Raw genomic sequence first — 21,516 nt, 5'->3', positions numbered from 1 at the left:
GTAATTTCCTGACATTCACTGAAGACTCTGGCACCTTCTCATAATCTTTTTCTCTACCCAACTCCTGCTATGATCCTGGGAAAATTGAATGTTCATGCAGATAAACCCTGTAACAGGCTAGTCTCATGGTCCTTTATTATTATTATTTTTCAATCAAGCAGCAAGTCACTGCATCTACTCTCATGGTTCTCAATTTCTAAATTCTAGTGACCTTTAGTTCTAATCCATTTTAGTACCTAATCCCATGCCAGATCTCTGAACATCTGGAACTATTCTGCATTTGATACTTTAAACTCCAATACCCCATTTTCTGACCAAAATCTCTCACCCTCTCTCTCCTAGCAATCTGCTTTTCTACTTCTGACTTCTCCAGTCCTGTGATTCCTTCATTTTGACCTACCTAGGCATCCCCTCCTAACCTCTTCTTTACCTATCCAACCTGGATCATGGATTATTGACCAGTTGAACTATCTGCACCCTGTATTTCCTTCAGCAGTATCTACCCAGTAAAATGCCAGCCTTGGAAAAATAACTACAGTCTACCTTCTCTACTTCTACACACAGGGAGCTGAGTATTGCTGGATAAAAAAATACAGACTGTTACCACTACAGTTGTGGTCTCCAAGCACCACTGAGTGCTCAGTACTGCTGACTCATGCTTCCATGGCCTTCCACCATCTCTTTCCTTTCCCCTCAGTATTCCAAACCTTTACCAGTTTCCTTAAGCCCTTTTACTCAATGCCCATTTCTACCTCCTCATTAAGACATCATCTCTCCTTCACCTAGAAATTCAAGGCCAGTGGGTTTGATTCCTCTCAATTGTAAGTTCCCATTCCTGCTACGTATTTCTCAACATGTTTTCTTACCTTGATACTCATTAGTTCTTCCTCTCTAGGACCTTCCTTACTTCCTTGATACTATGTCCAGCCATCTGCTCATAAGCCACATTATTTCAGTTATCTCATAAACACTTGTATTTTTCTCTCAACAGTTTGCACCCCAACAGCTATAAACATGCTCAAGTCTTCCGATCTCCATTACCTTCCTACCCTTAGCTCATGTCTTCTAGCTATTACCTCCTTCCTTATTCACCTAACTCTTTCAAAGAATAGCTTACACTAGTCATCACCTTTTTCTCATCTGTCATTCATTCTTCTATCAACTCCATTCTGATTTGTCTCCAGCACTATACTTAAACTTTTCTTGCTAAGAATAACAATGCCATCTTACTTCCTAAATCCAATGGATGCTTTTCAGCGTACCTCTATGTTGCATGTAACAGTACTGATCACCTCTATCCTTCTGAAACTCTACTACACCAGTTTCTGTGTATTTCTACCACTTCTGACTTCTTTCTTGGGCTCATTTTAAGTGCCGGTACTCTCTAGAGTTCACTCCTGAGCCCTTTTCTCTTGCCACCTCTTTAGGTAATCTCAACCCATCTTATTCAAAGTATCTCCTGGCCAGGTACGGTGGCTCAGACCTGTAATTCCAGCACTTTGGGAAGCCAAGGTGGGAGGATCACTTGAGCCCAGGAGTTCAAGACCAGTCTGTACAGCATAGTAAGACTTCACCTCTACAAAACAAAATTTTAAATTAGCCAGGCATGCTAGTGCATGCCTGTAAGTCCCAGCTACTCAGGAGGCTGAGGTGGAAGGATCAATTGAGCCTGGGAGGTTGAGGCTGCAGTGAGCTATGGTTGTGCCATTGCACTCCAGCCTAGGCCACAGAGCGAGACCCTAACTCAAAAAGTATATATACACGCAGTTACATATAATTCTATATTAAATATACATATATTTTACATATTAAAATATTATATCTTAAATTCCTTAAAAACCTACTCTCTCTCTCTGGTTATTAGATACACATTAAAAAATTATTGCTAATCTTGTTAGGTATTAGGCCGGGAATAGTGGCTCTCGCCTGTAATCCCAGCACTTTGGGAAGCCAAAGGCAGCCAGATCGCTTGAGCCCAGGAGTTCGAGACCAGCCTGGGTAACACGGTAAAACCCCGTCTCTACCAAAAATACAAAAATTGGCCAGGTGGGACTATGTGTGCCTGCAGTGAGGCTGAGGCAGGAGAATTGCTTGAGCCCGGGAGGCAGAGGTTTCAGTAAGCCGAGATCATGCCACTTCCTTCAGCTTAGGCAATGGGAGTGAAACCCTGTCTCAAAAAATTTTAACAAAAGGTAATAAAATCTTGTTAGGTGTCATGATAACATGGTGGTTATTTGTTTTTTAAAAAAAAGCCCTTATCATTAGGGAAGCATCCTTAAAGACTTACAGATGAATTATGTTTAGGACTTGTTATACCACAGCAAGAAGAGGAGGAGGATAGATAAAACAAAACTGGCAAAATGTTCATAATTATTGAAGCTGGGTGATGGGTACATGGGCATGTGCTATATTATTTTTAGTACTTTTCTGAATGTTTTTAAATTTTTATAATACATTTTATTTAAAAGCTCAAGACCCCCAGATTCTTGCTCTGTATTCTCTATCTCAAGTATTGGCACCTTCATCTGCCCAGTTATGCAAGCAAAAACCCTCATCCATGTTCTATTCAAAATCCAATCAATGACCAAATTTTGCCAGTTTTACCTACTATGAAGTTCTCAAATCTGCCCTTTCTTCATCTTTAACTTAATAACAGAATGCACCCTAAATTTAGTCAATTAAAAAAAGGAAACAAACAAAAACTATATCCATACATCTATACTCTTGTCCCATCATTTCTTACTTAACTCCTAAGGCTTCCCTACTTCCAATTTTATCCCCGTTAGTCATCTTCCTTTAAAGTGATGAATCCTAAACACAGTTTGATTACATCACTCCCAGATTTAACATCTGTGATACTGTGAAATATATATTTGCTCTTTGTTCCCACTTCCTGGGATATAACTCCTAAAATCCTTGGAATCTCCAAAGTGGTAAGTGTCTTTATGCTGTTGAGTTGACTGATGGCTGGGTCTCCTGGATAGCCTCAGGATGGGAGCTGGTTGCCAAGGGAACCAACCCTGTGATTAGAAGGTTGGACCTTTCAGTCCCACAGCCCCACCTCCATCCCACCTCAGTAAAGGAGAGGGGCTGAAGATTCAGTTGATTACCAATGGTCAATGATGTAATTAATCATTCCTACATAATGAAGCCTCCATAAAAACCCAAAATGATCGGATTCAGAAAGCTTCTGGAAGCTGAACACACGAAGTTTCCAGTAGGGTGGTGCATCCAGGAAGGGTATGGAAACTTGGTACCTCCTCCCCTATACCTAAGCCCTATGCATCTCTTCATCTGTATCCTTGGTAATATTCTTTACAGTAAACCACTAAATGTAAGTAAGCAGTTCCCTGAGTTCTGTAAGCCTATCTAGCAAATTAATCAAACCCAAGAAGGGGTCCTGGGAATCTTGATTTATAGCCAGTCAGTCAGAGCACAGGTAAAACATCCTGCGGCTTGAGACTGGCATTGGAAGTGGGGGCAGTCTTGAGGGATTCAGTCCTCAACCTGTGAAATCTGACACTGTCTCCAGGTAGGTAATGTTGGAATTGAATTAGAGGACACCCAACTGGTGTCCACGGTAGAACTGCTTGCTTGCTTGCTGTGAAGTGCAGGGGGCAGGGCAGGGGAACTCCATACATCTGGTGTCAGAAACTTGTTATGACTATAGTAGGAGAAACTGAGTTTGGTTTTTCTGCATCACCAGATTTCCTCTAATAGTTTCCAACTTTCATAGTTGTCTTCTCAAAATACGCATCACAGGTGATGGTGCTTATACCACCTCCAGGAGATGACATTGTACTCTAGCACTGGCAACAATGAAGAGCCCCCAGACTTTTGTGTGCTCCAGAGAAAACCCTTCACCTCTCCTTCTTCATCCCTCACAGCCTCTTCACTATTATCGTGACCATCACCATGAACCTTATTAAATTATGTATTCCTAATTATATCAGTCACCAAGTCATCTCTCATCTTCAGAATTTATTCCCATAAACTTCTAGCATCCCTTCGTATTACCCCTTTTTCCATCTCTCCTAAATGAAAATTGGCTCTCATCTGAAAACAACTGCTTTCTCTGCAACCCTTCAAAAGACTGCTATATTTTTCATCTATACCCATCGTACCACCGAGCCTGGGAATACATCTGTTCTCCTTGCTGCTTCTACACCATTCTCTCCCCGTCCTCTCTAAAACTCCCTCAACTCTGAAACTCATTTTTTATGACTTTACCATTTCTACCCCTCCTTGTTGCAGTTAGTAGACCCCAAGGTCACCCCATCACGTGGCTTTCCAACATTATAATTCTGTGGGATTTAAAACGTACAACCAAAGAAATCTCAGAAATCTATTTTCTCTAGTCCAATGACCTTGGCCTCTACCCTCTCCTTTAGAACACCCTCTCATGTTCACACCCCAGACATTGATGCTAGTAACTATAATCTTTCCATAATACTATTTTCAAGCATCCTATTCTTTACACCTATTTTTTCAGTTCACCCCTTTTAGTAACCTAACTCCAAACATTTGTCACCCACATCAGGTTCTACAACCTAATGATCCAATCACCTTTTCACTGTCTCTTGCATTTAGTATGTCCTAACTTCACTCCTTACCCAGCTTAAATTCTATGTCCATCATTAAAGTCACTTTGTACATTAAAATCACCTTGTGGCAGGGTGCAGTGGCTCACACCTGTAATTCCTGACTTTGGGAGGCTGAGGCGGGTGGATCACCTGAGGTCAGGAGTTTGAGACCAGCTTGGCCAACATGGCGAAACTCCATCTCTACTAAAAATACAAAAAATTAGCCAGGCGTGGTGGCGGGTGCCTGTAATCCCAGCTACTTGGGAGGCTAAGGCAGGAGAATTGCTTGAACCTAGGAGGTGGAGATTGCAGAGAACTGAGATCGTGCCATTGAACCACAGCCTGGGTGACAGAGCAAGACTCTGTCTCAAAAAAAAAAAAAGGAGTCACTTCCAAGATGGCTGAATAGGAACAGCTCCGGTCTGCAGCTCCCAGCGAGATTGACGCAGAAGATGGCTGATTTCTGCATTTCCAACTGAGGGACCTGGTTCATCTCATTGGGACTCGCTGGACAGTGGGTGCAGCCCACGGAGGGCAAGTTGAAGCAGGGTGGGGCATCGCCTCACCCGGGAAGCACGAGGGGTCAGCGCATTTCCCTTTCCTAGCCAAGGGAAGCCATGACAGACTGTATCTGGAGCAACGGTATACACCTGACCAAATATTGTGCTATTCCCACAGTCTTAGTAACTGGCAGACCAGGAGATACCCTCCCATGCCTGGCTTGGTGGATCCCACACCCACGGAGCCTTGCTCACTGCTAACACAGCAGTCTGAGATTGACCTGTGAGGCTGCAGCTGGAGAAGGGAAGGGGCGTCCGCCACTGCTGAGGTTTGAGTAGCTCACAGTGTAAACAAAGAGGCCTGGAAGCACGAACTGGGCGGAGCCCATCACAACTCAGCAAGGCCTACTGCCTCTATGGATTCCTCCTCTGGGGACAGGGCAAAAGGTGGCAGACAGCTTCTGCAGACTTAAACGTCCCTGTGTGACAGCTCTGAAGAGAGCAGTGGTTCTCTCAGTATGGCAGTTGAGCTCCGATAATGGACAGACTGCCTCCTCAAGTAGGTCCCTGACCCCCATGTAGCCTGACTGGGAGACACCTTCCAGTAGGGGGCCGACAGACACCTCAAACAGGCGGGTGCCCCTCTGGGACAAAGCTTCCAGAGGAGGGTTCAGGCAGGAATATTTGCTGTTCTGCAGTCTCCACTGGTGATACCCAGGCAAACAGAGTCTGGAGTGGACCTCTAGCAAACTCCAACAGACCTGCAGCTGAGGGGTCTGACTGTTAGAAGGAAAACTAACAAACAGAAAGGAATAGCATCATCATCAATAAAAAGGACATCCACACCAAAACCCCATCTGTAAGTCACCATCATCAAAGATCAAAGGTAGATAAAACCACAAAGATGGGGAGAAACCAGAGCAAAAAACCTGAAATTTCCAAAAAATAGAGCGCCTCTGCTCCTCCAAAGGATCACAGCTCTTGGCCAACAAGGGAACAAAACTGGACAGAGAATGAGTTTCACAAGTAGTTGACAGAAGTAGGCTTCAGAAGGTCGGTAATAACAAACTTCTCCGAGCTAAAGGAGCATGTTCTAACCTGTCACAAGGAAGCTAAAAACCTTGAAAAAAGATTAGACGAATGGCTAACTAGAATAAACAGTGTAGAGAAGACCTTAAGTGACCTGATGGAGCTGAAAACCACGGCACGAGAACTACGTGATGCATGCACAAGCTTCAGTAGCTGATTCGATCAAGTGGAAGAAAGGGTATCAGTGACTGAAGATCAAATTAATGAAATAAAGTGAGAGGACAAGATTAGAGAAAAAAGAGTGAAAAGAAACGAATAAAGCCTCCAAGAAATATGGGACTATGTGAAAAGAACAAATCTACATTTGACTGGTGTACTGGAAAGTGACACGGAGAATGGAACAAAGTTAGAAAACTCTCTTCAGGATATTATCCAGGAAAACTTCCATAACCTAACAAGGCAGGCCAACATTCAAATTCAGAAAATACAGAGACCACCACAAAGATACTCCTCGAGAAGAGCAACTCCAAGACACATAATTGTCAGATTCACCAAGGTGGAAGTGAACGGAAAACTTTTAAGGGCAGCCAGAGAGAAAGGTTGGGTTACCCACAAAGGGAAGCCCATCACACTAAGTGAATCTCTCGGCAGAAACCCTACAAGTCAGAAGAGAGTGGGGGCCAGTATTCAACATTCTTAAAGAAAAGAATTTTCAACCCAGAATTTCATATCCAGCCAAACTAAGGTGCATAAGTGAAGGAGAAATAAAATCCTTTACAGACAAGCAAATGCTGAGAGATTCTGTCACTACCAGGCCTGCCCTACAAGAGCTTCTGAAGGAAGCACTAAGCTGCAAAAACATGCAAAATGGTAAAAACCAGTAACGCTATGAAGAAACCACATCAATTAATGGGAAAAATAACCAACTAACATCATAATGACAGGATCAAATTCAATCATAACAATACTAACCTTAAATGTAAATGGGCTAAATGCCCCAAATAAAAAATATAGACTGGCAAATTGGATAGAGTCAAGACCCATCAGTTTGCTGTATTCAGGAGACCCATCTCACGTGCAAAGATGCACATAGACTCAAAATAAAGGGATGGAGGAAGATCTACCAAGCGAATGGAAAACAAAACAAAACAAAAAAGCAAGGGTTGCAATCCTAGTCTCTGATAAAACAGACTTTAAACCAACAAAGACCAAAAGAGACAAAGAAGGCCATTACATAATGGTAAAGGGATAACTTTAACAAGAAGAGCTAACTATCCTAAATATATATGCATCCAATACAGGAGCACCCAGATTCATAAAGCAAGTCCTCAGAGACCTACAAAGAGACTTAGACTCCCACACAATAATGATGGGAGATTTTAACACCCCACTGTCAATATTACACAGATCAATGAGACAGAAGGTTAACAAGGATATCCAGAACTTGAACTCAGCTCTGGACCAAGCAGACCTAATAGACATCTACAGAACCCTCCACCCCAAATCAACAGAATATACATTCTTCTCAGCACCACATCATACTTATTCTAAAACTGACCACATAATTGGTAGTAAAATACTACTCAGCAAATGTAAAAGAACAGAAATCACAACAAACTGTCTCTCAGACCACAGTGCAATCAAATTAGAACTCAGGATTAATAAACTCACTCAAAACAGCACAACTACATGGAAACTGAACAACCTGCTCCTGAATGACTACTGGGTAAATAACGAAATGAAGGCAGAAATAAAGATGTTCTTTGAAAACAATGAGAACAAAGACACGTTTCAGAATCTCTGGGACACTTTTAAAGCAGTAAGTAGAGGGAAATTTGTAGCACTAAATGACCACAAAAGAAAGCAGGAAGGAGCTAAAATGACATCCTAACATCACAATGAAAAGAACTAGAGAAGCAAGAGCAAACAAATTCAAAAGCCAGCAGAAGGCAAGAAATAACTAAGATGAGAGTAGAACTGAAGAAGATAGAGACACAAAAAAACCTTCAAAAAAAAAAAAAATCAGTGAATCCAGGAGCTGGTTTTTTGAAAAGATCAGCAAAATACATAGACCTCTAGCAAGATTAATAAAGAAGAAAAGAGAGAAGAATCAAATAGACACAATAAAAAATGATAAAGGTGATATCGGGGGCGGAGCAAGATGGCCGAATAGGAGCAGCTCCAGTCTCCAACTCCCAGCGCGAGCGACACAGAAGACCGGTGATTTCTGCATTTTCAACTGAGGTACTGGGTTCATCTCACTGGGGAGTGCCGGAAGATCGGTGCTGGTCAGCTGCTGCAGCCCGACCAGCGAGAGCTGAAGCAGGGCGAGGCATTGCCTCACCTGGGAAGCGCAAGGGGGAAGGGAGTCCCTTTTCCTAGCCAGGGGAACTGAGACACACAACACCTGGAAAATCGGGTAACTCCCACCCCAATACTGCGCTTTAAGCAACAGGCACACCAGGCGATCATATCCCACACCTGGCCGGGAGGGTCCCACACCCACGGAGACTCCCTCATTGCTAGCGCAGCAGTCTGTGATCTACCGGCAAGGCAGCAGCGAGGCTGGGGGAGGGGCGCCCGCCATTGCTGAGGCTTAAGTAGGTAAACAAAGCTGCTGGGAAGCTCGAACTGGGTGGAGCTCACAGCAGCTCAAGGAAACCTGCCTGTCTCTGTAAACTCCACCTCTGGGGACCGGGCACAGTAAACTAAACAAACGCAGCAGACACCTCTGCAGACGCAAAGAACTCTGTCTGACAGCTTTGAAGAGAGCAGTGGATCTCCCAGCACGGAGGTTGAGATCTGAGAAGGGACGGACTCCCTGCTCAAGTGGGTCCCTGACCCCTGAGTAGCCTAACTGGGAGACATCCCCCACTAGGGGCAGTCTGACACCCCACACCTCACAGGGAGGAGTACACCCCTGAGAGGAAGCTTCCAAAGCAAGAATCAGACAGGTACACTCGCTGTTCAGAAATATTCTATCTTCTGCAGCCTCTGCTGCTGATACCCAGGCAAACAGGGTCTGGAGTGGACCTCAAGCAATCTCCAACAGACCTACAGCTGAGGGTCCTGACTGTTAGAAGGAAAACTATCAAACAGGAAGGACACCTACACCAAAACCCCATCAGTCCATCACCATCATCAAAGACCAGAGGCAGATAAAACCACAAAGATGGGAAAAAAGCAGGGCAGAAAAGCTGGAAATTCAAAAAATAAGAGTGCATCTCCCCCGGCAAAGGAGCGCAGCTCATCGCCAGCAACGGATCAAAGCTGGACGGAGAATGACTTTGACGAGATGAGAGAAGAAGGCTTCAGTCCATCAAATTTCTCAGAGCTAAAGGAGGAATTACGTACCCAGCGCAAAGAAACTAAAAATCTTGAAAAAAAAGTGGAAGAATTGATGGCTAGAGTAATTAATGCAGAGAAGGTCCTAAACGAAATGAAAGAGATGAAAACCATGACACGAGAAATACGTGACCAATGCACAAGCTTCAGTAACCGACTCGATCAACTGGAAGAAAGAGTATCAGCGATGGAGGATCAAATGAATGAAATGAAGCGAGAAGAGAAACCAAAAGAAAACAGAAGAAAAAGAAATGAACAAAGCCTGCAAGAAGTATGGGATTATGTAAAAAGACCAAATCTACGTCTGATTGGGGTGCCTGAAACTGAGGGGGAAAATGGAACCAAGTTGGAAAACACTCTTCAGGATATCATCCAGGAGAACTTCCCCAACCTAGTAGGGCAGGCCAACATTCAAATCCAGGAAATACAGAGAACGCCACAAAGATACTCCTCGAGAAGAGCAACTCCAAGACACATAATTGCCAGATTCACCAAAGTTGAAATGAAGGAAAAAATCTTAAGGGCAGCCAGAGAGAAAGGTCGGGTTACCCACAAAGGGAAGCCCATCAGACTAACAGCAGATCTCTCGGCAGAAACTCTCCAAGCCAGAAGAGAGTGGGGGCCAATATTCAACATTCTTAAAGAAAAGAATTTTAAACCCAGAATTTCATATCCAGGCAAACTAAGTTTCATAAGTGAAGGAGAAATAAAATCCTTTACAGATAAGCAAATGCTTAGAGATTTTGTCACCACTAGGCCTGCCTTACAAGAGACCCTGAAGGAAGCACTAAACATGGAAAGGAACAACCGGAAACAGCCATTGCAAAAACATGCCAAAATGTAAAGACCATCGAGGCTAGGAAGAAACTGCATCAACTAACGAGCAAAATAACCAGTTAATATCATAATGGCAGGATCAAGTTCACACATAACAATCTTAACCTTAAATGTAAATGGACTAAATGCTCCAATTAAAAGACACAGACTGGCAAACTGGATAAAGAGTCAAGACCCATCAGTCTGCTGTATTCAGGAGACCCATCTCACACGCAGAGACATACATAGGCTCAAAATAAAGGGATGGAGGAAGATTTACCAAGCAAATGGAGAACAAAAAAAAGCAGGGGTTGCAATACTAGTCTCTGATAAAACAGACTTTCAACCATCAAAGATCAAAAGAGACAAAGAAGGCCATTACATAATGGTAAAGGGATCAATTCAACAGGAAGAGCTAACTATTCTAAATATATATGCACCCAATACAGGAGCACCCAGATTCATAAAGCAAGTCCTTAGAGACTTACAAAGAGACTTAGACTCCCATACAATAATAATGGGAGACTTCAACACTCCACTGTCAACATTAGACAGATCAACGAGACAGAAAGTTAACAAGGATATCCAGGAATTGAACTCATCTCTGCAGCAAGCAGACCTAATAGACATCTATAGAACTCTCCACCCCAAATCAACAGAATATACATTCTTCTCAGCACCACATCATACTTACTCCAAAATAGACCACGTAATTGGAAGTAAAGCACTCCTCAGCAAATGTACAAGAACAGAAATTATAACAAACTGTCTCTCAGACCACAGTGCAATCAAACTAGAACTCAGGACTAAGAAACTCAATCAAAACCGCTCAACTACATGGAAACTGAACAACCTGCTCCTGAATGACTACTGGGTACATAACGAAATGAAGGCAGAAATAAAGATGTTCTTTGAAACCAATGAGAACAAAGATACAACATACCAGAATCTCTGGGACACATTTAAAGCAGTGTGTAGAGGGAAATTTATAGCACTAAATGCCCACAAGAGAAAGCAGGAAAGATCTGAAATTGACACTCTAACATCGCAATTAAAAGAACTAGAGAAGCAAGAGCAAACACATTCGAAAGCTAGCAGAAGGCAAGAAATAACTAAGATCAGAGCAGAACTGAAGGAGATAGAGACACAAAAAACCCTCCAAAAAATCAATGAATCCAGGAGTTGGTTTTTTGAAAAGATCAACAAAATTGACAGACCACTAGCCAGACTAATAAAGAAGAAAAGAGAGAAGAATCAAATCGACGCAATTAAAAATGATAAAGGGGATATCACCACCGACCCCACAGAAATACAAACTACCATCAGAGAATACTATAAACACCTCTATGCAAATAAACTGGAAAATCTAGAAGAAATGGATAATTTCCTGGACACTTACACTCTTCCAAGACTAAACCAGGAAGAAGTTGAATCCCTGAATAGACCAATAGCAGGCTCTGAAATTGAGGCAACAATTAATAGTCTACCAACCAAAAAAAGTCCAGGACCAGATGGATTCACAGCTGAATTCTACCAGAGGTACAAGGAGGAGTTGGTACCATTCCTTCTGAAACTATTCCAATCAATAGAAAAAGAGGGAATCCTCCCTAACTCATTTTATGAGGCCAACATCATCCTGATACCAAAGCCTGGCAGAGACACAACAAAAAAAGAGAATTTTAGACCAATATCCCTGATGAACATCGATGCAAAAATCCTCAATAAAATACTGGCAAACCGGATTCAGCAACACATCAAAAAGCTTATCCACCATGATCAAGTGGGCTTCATCCCTGGGATGCAAGGCTGGTTCAACATTCGCAAATCAATAAACATAATCCAGCATATAAACAGAACCAAAGACAAGAACCACATGATTATCTCAATTGATGCAGAAAAGGCTTTTGACAAAATTCAACAGCCCTTCATGCTAAAAACGCTCAATAAATTCGGTATTGATGGAACGTACCTCAAAATAATAAGAGCTATTTATGACAAACCCACAGCCAATATCATACTGAATGGGCAAAAACTGGAAAAATTCCCTTTGAAAACTGGCACAAGACAGGGATGCCCTCTCTCTCCACTCCTATTCAACATAGTGTTGGAAGTTCTGGCTAGGGCAATCAGGCAAGAGAAAGAAATCAAGGGTATTCAGTTAGGAAAAGAAGAAGTCAAACTGTCCCTGTTTGAGATGACATGATTGTATATTTAGAAAACCCCATTGTCTCAGCCCAAAATCTCCTTAAGCTGATAAGCAACTTCAGCAAAGTCTCAGGATACAAAATTAATGTGCAAAAATCACAAGCATTCTTATACACCAGTAACAGACAAACAGAGAGCCAAATCAGGAATGAACTTCCATTCACAATTGCTTCAAAGAGAATCAAATACCTAGGAATCCAACTGACAAGGGATGTAAAGGACCTCTTCAAGGAGAACTACAAACCACTGCTCAGTGAAATAAAAGAGGACACAAACAAATGGAAGAACATACCATGCTCATGGATAGGAAGAATCAATATCGTGAAAATGGCCATACTGCCCAAAGTAATTTATAGATTCAATGCCATACCCATCAAGCTACCAATGAGTTTCTTCACAGAATTGGAAAAAACTGCTTTAAAGTTCATATGGAACCAAAAAAGAGCCCGCATCTCCAAGACAATCCTAAGTCAAAAGAACAAAGCTGGAGGCATCACGCTACCTGACTTCAAACTATACTACAAGGCTACAGTAACCAAAACAGCATGGTACTGGTACCAAAACAGAGATATAGACCAATGGAACAGAACAGAGTCCTCAGAAATAATACCACACATCTACAGCCATTTGATCTTTGACAAACCTGAGAGAAACAAGAAATGGGGAAAGGATTCCCTATTTAATAAATGGTGCTGGGAAAATTGGCTAGCCATAAGTAGAAAGCTGAAACTGGATCCTTTCCTTACTCCTTATACGAAAATTAATTCAAGATGGATTAGAGACTTAAATGTTAGACCTAATACCATAAAAATCCTAGAGGAAAACCTAGGTAGTACCATTCAGGACATAGGCATGGGCAAAGACTTCATGTCTAAAACACCAAAAGCAACGGCAGCAAAAGCCAAAATTGACAAATGGGATCTCATTAAACTAAAGAGCTTCTGCACAGCAAAAGAAACTACCATCAGAGTGAACAGGCAACCTACAGAATGGGAGAAAATTTTTGCAATCTACTCATCTGACAAAGGGCTAATATCCAGAACCTACAAAGAACTCAAACAAATTTACAAGAAAAAAACAAACAACCCCATCAAAAAGTGGGCAAAGGATATGAACAGACATTTCTCAAAAGAAGACATTCATACAGCCAACAGACACATGAAAAAATGCTCATCATCACTGGCCATCAGAGAAATGCAAATCAAAACCACAATCAGATACCATCTCACACCAGTTAGAATGGCAATCATTAAAAAGTCAGGAAACAACAGGTGCTGGAGAGGATGTGGAGAAATAGGAACACTTTTACACTGTTGGTGGGATTGTAAACTAGTTCAACCATTATGGAAAACAGTATGGCGATTCCTCAAGGATCTAGAACTAGATGTACCATATGACCCAGCCATCCCATTACTGGGTATATACCCAAAGGATTATAAATTATGCTGCTATAAAGACACGTGCACACGTATGTTTATTGCGACACTATTCACAATAGCAAAGACTTGGAATCAACCCAAATGTCCATCAGTGACAGATTGGATTAAGAAAATGTGGCACATATACACCATGGAATACTATGCAGCCATAAAAAAGGATGAGTTTGAGTCCTTTGTAGGGACTTGGATGCAGCTGGAATCCATCATTCTTAGCAAACTATCACAAGAACAGAAAACCAAACACCGCATGTTCTCACTCATAGGTGGGAACTGAACAATGAGATCACTCGGACTCAGGAAGGGGAACATCACACACCGGGGCCTATCATGGGGAGGGGGTAGGGGGGAGGGATTGCACTGGGAGTTATACCTGATGTAAATGACGAGTTGATGGGTGCAGCACAGCAACATGGCACAAGTATACATATGTAACAAACCTGCATGTTATGCACATGTACCCTCCAACTTAAAGTATAATAATAATAAATAAATTAAAAAAAAAATTAAAAAAAAAAAAAAAAAAAAAAAAAAAAAAAAAAAAGGTGATATCACCACTGATCTCACAGAAATACAAACTACCATCAGAGAATAGTATAAACACCTCTATGCAAATAAACTAGAAAATCTAGAAGAAATGGATAAATTCCTGGACACATACACCCTCCCAAGACTAAATCAAAAAGAAGTTGAATCTCTGAATAGACCAATAACAGGTTCTGAAATTGAGGCAATAATAGCCTACCAACCAAAAAAAGTTCAGAACCAGACAGATTCACAGCTGAATTCTACCACAGGTACAAAAAGGAGATGGTACCATTCCTTCTGAAACTATTCCAATCAATAGAAAAAGAGGGAATCCTCCCTAACTCATTTTATGAGGCCAGGATCATCCTGATACCAAAGCCTGGTGGAGACACAACAAAAAAAGAGAATTTTAGGGCAATATCCCTGATAAACATCGATGTGAAAGTCCTCAATAAAATACTGAATCCAGCAGCACATCAAAAATCTCTTCTGCCACAATCAAGTCGGCTTCATCCCTGGGATGCAAGGCTGGTTCAACATATGCAAATCAATAAATGTAATCCACCACATAAACAGAACCAATGACAAAAAACCACATGATTATCTCAATAGATGCAGAAAAGGCCTTTGACAAAATTCAACAGTCCTTCATGCTAAAAACTCTCAATAAACTAGGTACTGATGGAACATATCTCAAAATAATAAAGAGCTTTTTTGACAAACCCACAGCCTGAATGGGCAAAAAATTGGAAGCATTCCCTTTGAAAGCCAGCACAAGACAAGGATGCCCTCTCTCACCACTCCTGTTCAACAAAGTGTTGGAGTTCCGGCTAGGGCAATCAGGCAAGAGAAGGCAATAAAGGTATTTGATTAAGAAAAGAGGAAGTCAAATTGTCTCTGTTTGCAGATGACATGATTGTATATTTAGAAAACCCCATTGTCTCAGACCAAAATCTCTTTAAGCTGATAAGCAACTTCAGCAAAGTCTCAGAATACAAAATCAATGTGCAAAAATCACAAGTGTTCCTATACACCAATAATAGACAAACAGAGAGCCAAATCATGAGTGAACTCCCATTCACAATTACTACAAAGAGAATAAAATAGCTAGGAATCCAATATACCAGAGATGTGAAGGACCTCTTCAAGGAGAACTACAAACCACTGCTCAACGAAATAAAAGAAGACACAAACAAATGGAAGAACATTCCATGCTCATGGATAGGAAGAATCAGTATCGTGAAAATGGCCATACTGCCCAAAGTAATTTACAGATTCAATGCTATCCCCATCAAGCTACCACTGACTTTCTTCACAGAGTTAGAAAAAACTACTTTAAAGTTCATATGGAACCAAAAAAGAGCCCGTACAGCCAAGACAATCCTAAGCAAAAAGAACAAAGCTGGAGGCATCATGCTACCTGACTTCAAACTACACTACAAGGCTACAGTAACCAAAACAGTATGATACTGGTACCAAAACAGATACACAGACCAATGGAACAGAACAGAGGCCTCTGAAATAACACTACACATCTACAACCATCTGATCTTTGACAAACCTGACAAAAACAAGCAATGGGGAAAGGATTCCCTATTTAATAAACGGTGCTGGGAAAACTGGCTAGCCATATGTAGAAAGCTGAAACTGGATGCCTTCCTTACACCTTATACAAAAATTAACTCGAGATGGATTAAAGACTTAAATGTAAGACCTAACACCATAAAAACCCTAAAAGAAAACCTAGGTAATACCATTCAGAACATAGGCATGGGCAAAGACTTCATGACTAAAACACCAAAAGCAATGGCAACAAAAGCCAAAATAGACAAATGGTATCTAATTAAACTAAAGAGCTTCTGCACAGCAAAAGAAACTATCATCAGAGTGAACAGGCAACGTACAAAATGGGAGAAAATTTGTGCAATCTATCCATCTGACAAAGGGCTAATATCCAGAATCTACAAGGAACTTAAATTTTTAAGAAAAAAACAAACAGCCCCCATCAAAAAGTGGGCAAAGGATATGAATAGACACTTCTCAAAAGAAGACATTTATGCAGCCAACAGACATAAAAAAATGCTCATCATCACTGGTCATTGGAGAAACACAAATGAAAACCACAATGAGATACCATCTCATGCCAGTTAGAATGGCAATCATTAAAAAGTCACAAAACAACAGGTGCTGGAGAGGATGTGGAGAAATAGGAATGCTTTTACACTGTTGGTGGGAGTGTAAATTAGTTCAACCATTGTGGAAGACAGTGTGGCGATTCCTCAAGGATCCAGAACTAGAAATACCATTTGACCCAGCGATCCCAATACTGGGCATATACCCAAAGGATTATAAATCATTCTACGATAAAGACACATGCACATGTATTTCTTGTGGCACTATTCACAATAGCAAAGACTTGGAACCAACCCAAATGTCCATCAATGATAGACTGGATTAAGAAAATGTGGCACATACACACAATGAAATACTATGCAGCCATTAAAAAGGATGAGTTCATGTCCTTTGCAGGGACATGGATGAAGCTGGAAACCATCATTCTAAGCAAACTATCACAAGAACAGAAAACCAAACACCGCATGTTCTTACTCATAGGTAGGACAGAACACATGGACACAGGGTGGGGAACATCATACACCAGGGCCAGTCGGGACATGGGGGCCTGGGGGAGGGATAGCATTAGGAGAAATACCTAACGTAAACGATGAGTTCATGGGTACAGCAAACAAACATGGCACATGTATACCTATGTAAGAAACCTGCACGTTGTGCACATGTAACTTAGAACTTATATAATTGAAAAAAAAAAATCACCTTACATACATGCTCAATCCCTTGCCCCCCTCTTGCTCTCTTTAAGAGGGGTGAGGTTCTCAAAACCTCACCCTAATTAAACCAAATGTTACTCCTATGCTGTACCTGCACTCATGTAGCTGAACATGGCTGAAGAAAACTACACGGCCACATGGACTGCTCTTTTGAAATTCATAAACATCAACTTAAAATACATTTTTTAATATTTCAGATTATTTCTCTAATACAGAATCTGAGTACATTTTAAAATACTATTGATGCATACAGCCAAATTGCTTTTAAAATAAAATTTACTTATATATGGAGCTATTTTGAAAATATTTATCATGGGGCATGGAACTTCCACTCTAGGAATTTTAAGGAAATAATTTTAGAAGTATACAAAAATTTAGTTACTAGGTTACTTATAATAGACTTAACAGTTAAAAAAAAGTTGGAGTTGTCCTACAATAATGAAAAATTAGTAACAATCCAAATGTTGAACTATATGGCATAGGTGAAATACATTATGCTAAGTCCACACCATAGGACGCTATTAAGCCAATGGAAAAATATTCATAATATACTGTTGAAGAGGAAAAACGTAGATTATAAGAATACATATATAATCTTTGAAAATTTTATATATATGTATTATTATAAATAAGTATATAAGAAAAAAGCCTGGAGGATATCAATATTTATCTTTGGATAATAAAATTATTGCTGTTTTATTTTCCATCTTTTATGTGTTCTACAAAAAATACATATTTCTTTATTAATGAATGTATCAATTTACATGTGCAGTACTGAGAATATAGTGGGATAACATTTGAGATTATAGCAGATTAAATTAGCTGTACTTACTATTATTTCTGATGCAAAATACCTGAAAGGATCATTTCCACCTTCTTCAGACTGTTCAAGGAATTGTGCTGTCAGCAAAGGGCATTTCAAGCTTTTGAAACAACTAAGGCATAAGAAATAGGTAACTATGAAATCAACACTTCCAAGTATAAAATCCCTAGTTCTTCAAATCTAAGTTAATTTTACTTGAAAAATAACATAAGCACTGCTATGGTTTGAATGACTCTCCTCTCCAAAACTCATGTTGAAATTTAACTGCCATAAAGAGGTGGGAATTAGGCCAAGGGGGCTCCACTCTCATGCATGAGATTAATGCTCTTGTAAAAGGGCAAGTTCAGCCCACTTTTGCCGTTTGCCCTTTTACCTTCAGCCACATTATGACACAGCTAGAAGGCCCTTGCCAGATGCCAGCGCCTTAACTGTAGACTTCCCAGCCTCCAGAACTGTGAACCAATGAATTTCGTTCATTATAAATCACCCAGTCTTAGGTAGTCTGTTATATCAGCACAAGTGGATTAAGACAAGCATCAATAACTTAATGTTCTATAAAACTGTTGATGTAACGTCGTTCGTACTAGTAATAGGGAGAACATGAGAACACCTTGGGAGACTCAACATGCTAAGACTGACTTCTACATCTGAACTATTCCATTGAATTCTGAATGTTTGAGGGCCAGTGCTAGTCTACGATGTTGTTTTCATTAGTTCAAAGAAAAACTCAGGAAATAGTCATTTTTTCACACAGCTCTATTTGTTTTATTTAGAAAATGAAACTTTATTCTGTGATTAAGCCTTTCCTATTTCTTTAGTTAAAATACCTTTTCTTTTATGAGATAATGGATTTTATAAATGGTAAAAAACTTTTTTTTGAGACAGGGTCTCTGTCACCCAGGCTGGAATGCAGTGGCACAATAATAGCACACTGTAACCTCAAACTCCTGGGCCCAAAGGATCCTCCTGCTGCAGCCTGCCAAGTAGCTTGGACTACAGGCACACAACACTGTGCCCAGCTAACTTTTTTATTTTTTGTAGAGACAGGGTCTCACTATGTTGCCCAGGCTGGTCTCAAACTCCTGACCTCAAGCAATCTCCCACCTTGGCCTCCCAAAGTGTTAGGATTACAGGTGTGAGCCACCACATCTGGCTGTTAATTTTTTTTAAATGTCCTGACAAGTAGGAAGCTAAAAATAGTATGTCTACAAAATTAAAATATTATTTTATATTCTATTTTTTAGAGATGAGGTCTTGCTGTGTTGCCTAAGTTGGTCTTGAACTCCTGGCCTCAAGTGATCCTCCTGCCTCAGCCTCCAAGTAGCCAAAATTTAAAAATTACTGGTCCATGTAATTAAATAATCTAGTCTATCACTGTCCAATAGAAATATAACATAGCCCTACATATAAGATCTTTTAGTAGACATATGAAAAAAGTAGTAAGAATGGGAGAGATGATTTTAATAATTTATCTTAACCCAATATATCTGAAATATTGTCATTTCAACATGTTATCAATATAAAAATTATTGAGGTATTTTACTGTGTTTTTTTTTTTTTGTTGTTGTTAAATAACAAGTCTTCAAAATCCAGGGGATATTTTATACTTAAAATACATCTGAATTTTGACCAGCCATATGTCACATGCTACAGCCATATTGAACAGTACATGTTTAGTCTATAGCACCCATGGAGGGAATGCTGTTGGGTGGATACTCTACTACTATTTTTGTAGTCAAGTTGGATGTTCTGTCTGGTGGTCCTTCTGCTGCTTTCTTTGAAAGAGTAAAACACAATTTCTCCACAGAGCTACATATATCTATTTCCCACACTCACCCTGAGCTACATGTATCTATTTCCCCCACTTTCATTATTCACTTACTATGATGAATAAAGGCAATACAAAGAAGAATATAAAGTAAATGAATGGATTTTGGTTTTATAATTATTTTATTAATTAGTTTTTTAAAGACAGGGTCTTGCTCTGTTGCCCAGGCTGGAGTACAGTGGCCGATCATCATTCACTGTAGCCTCACACTCCTGGATTCAACCCATCCTCTAGCCTCAGCCTCCCAAGTAGTAGCACTACAGGTATATGCCACTACATCCAGCTAATTTTTAAATTTTTTTTTGTAGAGATGGGGGTCTCGCTATGTTGCCAAGGCTGGTCTCAAACTCCTGGCCCCAAACAATCCTCTCATGTCAGTCTCCCAAAGTGATGGGATTACATGTGTGAGCCACTACACCCGGCCTATAATTTTTTTAAATATAAATGTCTCAAGTCCCCATGCTGTATCAGTTGAACCCTACATTCTTCTGAAATTCAAAACGTGAAACTAGATTTCTATTTACATGTCAAACAAGGTGAAGAAACATAAAATAACTGAACTATCAATTACTTAAGTCCATTGTGAGATGTTCTTAAAATTATACTTACAATTTCAGTAATTCATCCTTTAACTTTTCATTTTCCAGTGAGTTTTCTTTGTTATCAATGACTTCTTCCACAAAAGGCTTAGTGAACTCTATTAAGGCCTTGCAACACTGACAAAGGCCATAGTCATCCATTTGTATTTGTTCTTTTGAGTATGGAACAGGAAGAAGAGATAGCTGATTCCAAAGGGTAGACAATGCTAATCCAATTGAATATGCCTTGTTATGAAGTTTCTGAATCACTAGAACAAAGATCAAGTTGTCGCTCATCAAGTATGCTAAACATGGGACAAGAAATTCGGCAAATGTGGAATTACAAGATACCTCCTCCTTCCATATTTTAACAGCTCTTGAAATCAAGATGACACATCACAGTCTAACTGGCAGTGTTTTTTTCTTCTTAGTTGTGCATAAAATAACACAGCATCTTGCCATGAAATGCTGTTTAGGTTATGTTTATAACCAACTATGTGTAACAGGCTATGTACTTAAGACAGAAACATGTTCTTTCCATGTTTTTTGTGTTATAAGCACAAAATATGAGAGTGTATTGTAAACTGCAAAGCACTATACAAATAGGAGGTGGTATTATTAGATTTTTTTCCCCTAGAAGACAGAATATTATAGGTGGTATGAAGCTGGTAGGCATTCATATTTAAAACAAATATAATTTCTGATTCCAGGTCCCTCTATCAGACTGTGAGATAAATGAATTTCCTAAAATGAAAAATAACCTCTTCCCATGGATACTGTCTGCCTCGGTTGCCAAGACCCATTACCTACCAATATTGTTACTGCACTCAGCCATGGAGTCTTATCATGCCATATCTCCTCGTTTCATTCTTCAGTAGTACCTTTGCTATGCCCAATCCACCTCCCAAAGCAGAGGCTGAGCAACGCCCTGCCTGATACTCTTCTGGACTACTATAATGCTATCAGATTTAGTACTGCAGACACCACAGAGGTAATCCT

At 40.3% G+C, this 21,516-nt stretch overlaps 1 protein-coding gene across 3 annotated transcripts in view; it reads right to left on the bottom strand.

Moving 5' to 3' along the window:
* The window catches only part of LOC105485390 (glomulin, FKBP associated protein), a 65,335-nt gene that overhangs the window by 28,733 nt on the left and 15,086 nt on the right, over positions 1-21,516 (bottom strand). For 2 of the 3 annotated variants that reach the window (XR_011613328.1, XM_071079208.1), the window contains exons 6-7: positions 20,549-20,822; positions 18,121-18,223 (exon numbers count right to left, since the gene is read on the bottom strand). Coding sequence is in view for 2 of the 3 variants with exons in the window: in XM_071079208.1 (XP_070935309.1) it covers positions 18,121-18,223; positions 20,549-20,822 (377 nt within the window). In the remaining variant the exon portion in view is untranslated. The remainder of the gene's footprint in view (positions 1-18,120; positions 18,224-20,548; positions 20,823-21,516) is intronic. The other variant, XM_011747699.3, reaches the window with a different exon arrangement.

Source organism: Macaca nemestrina, chromosome 1 (assembly GCF_043159975.1).
Source record: "Macaca nemestrina isolate mMacNem1 chromosome 1, mMacNem.hap1, whole genome shotgun sequence".
Taxonomy (NCBI): Eukaryota; Metazoa; Chordata; class Mammalia; order Primates; family Cercopithecidae; genus Macaca; species Macaca nemestrina.
The sequence above is the reverse complement of the archived record's forward strand: the minus strand, read 5'-3'. Positions and strand labels throughout refer to the sequence as shown.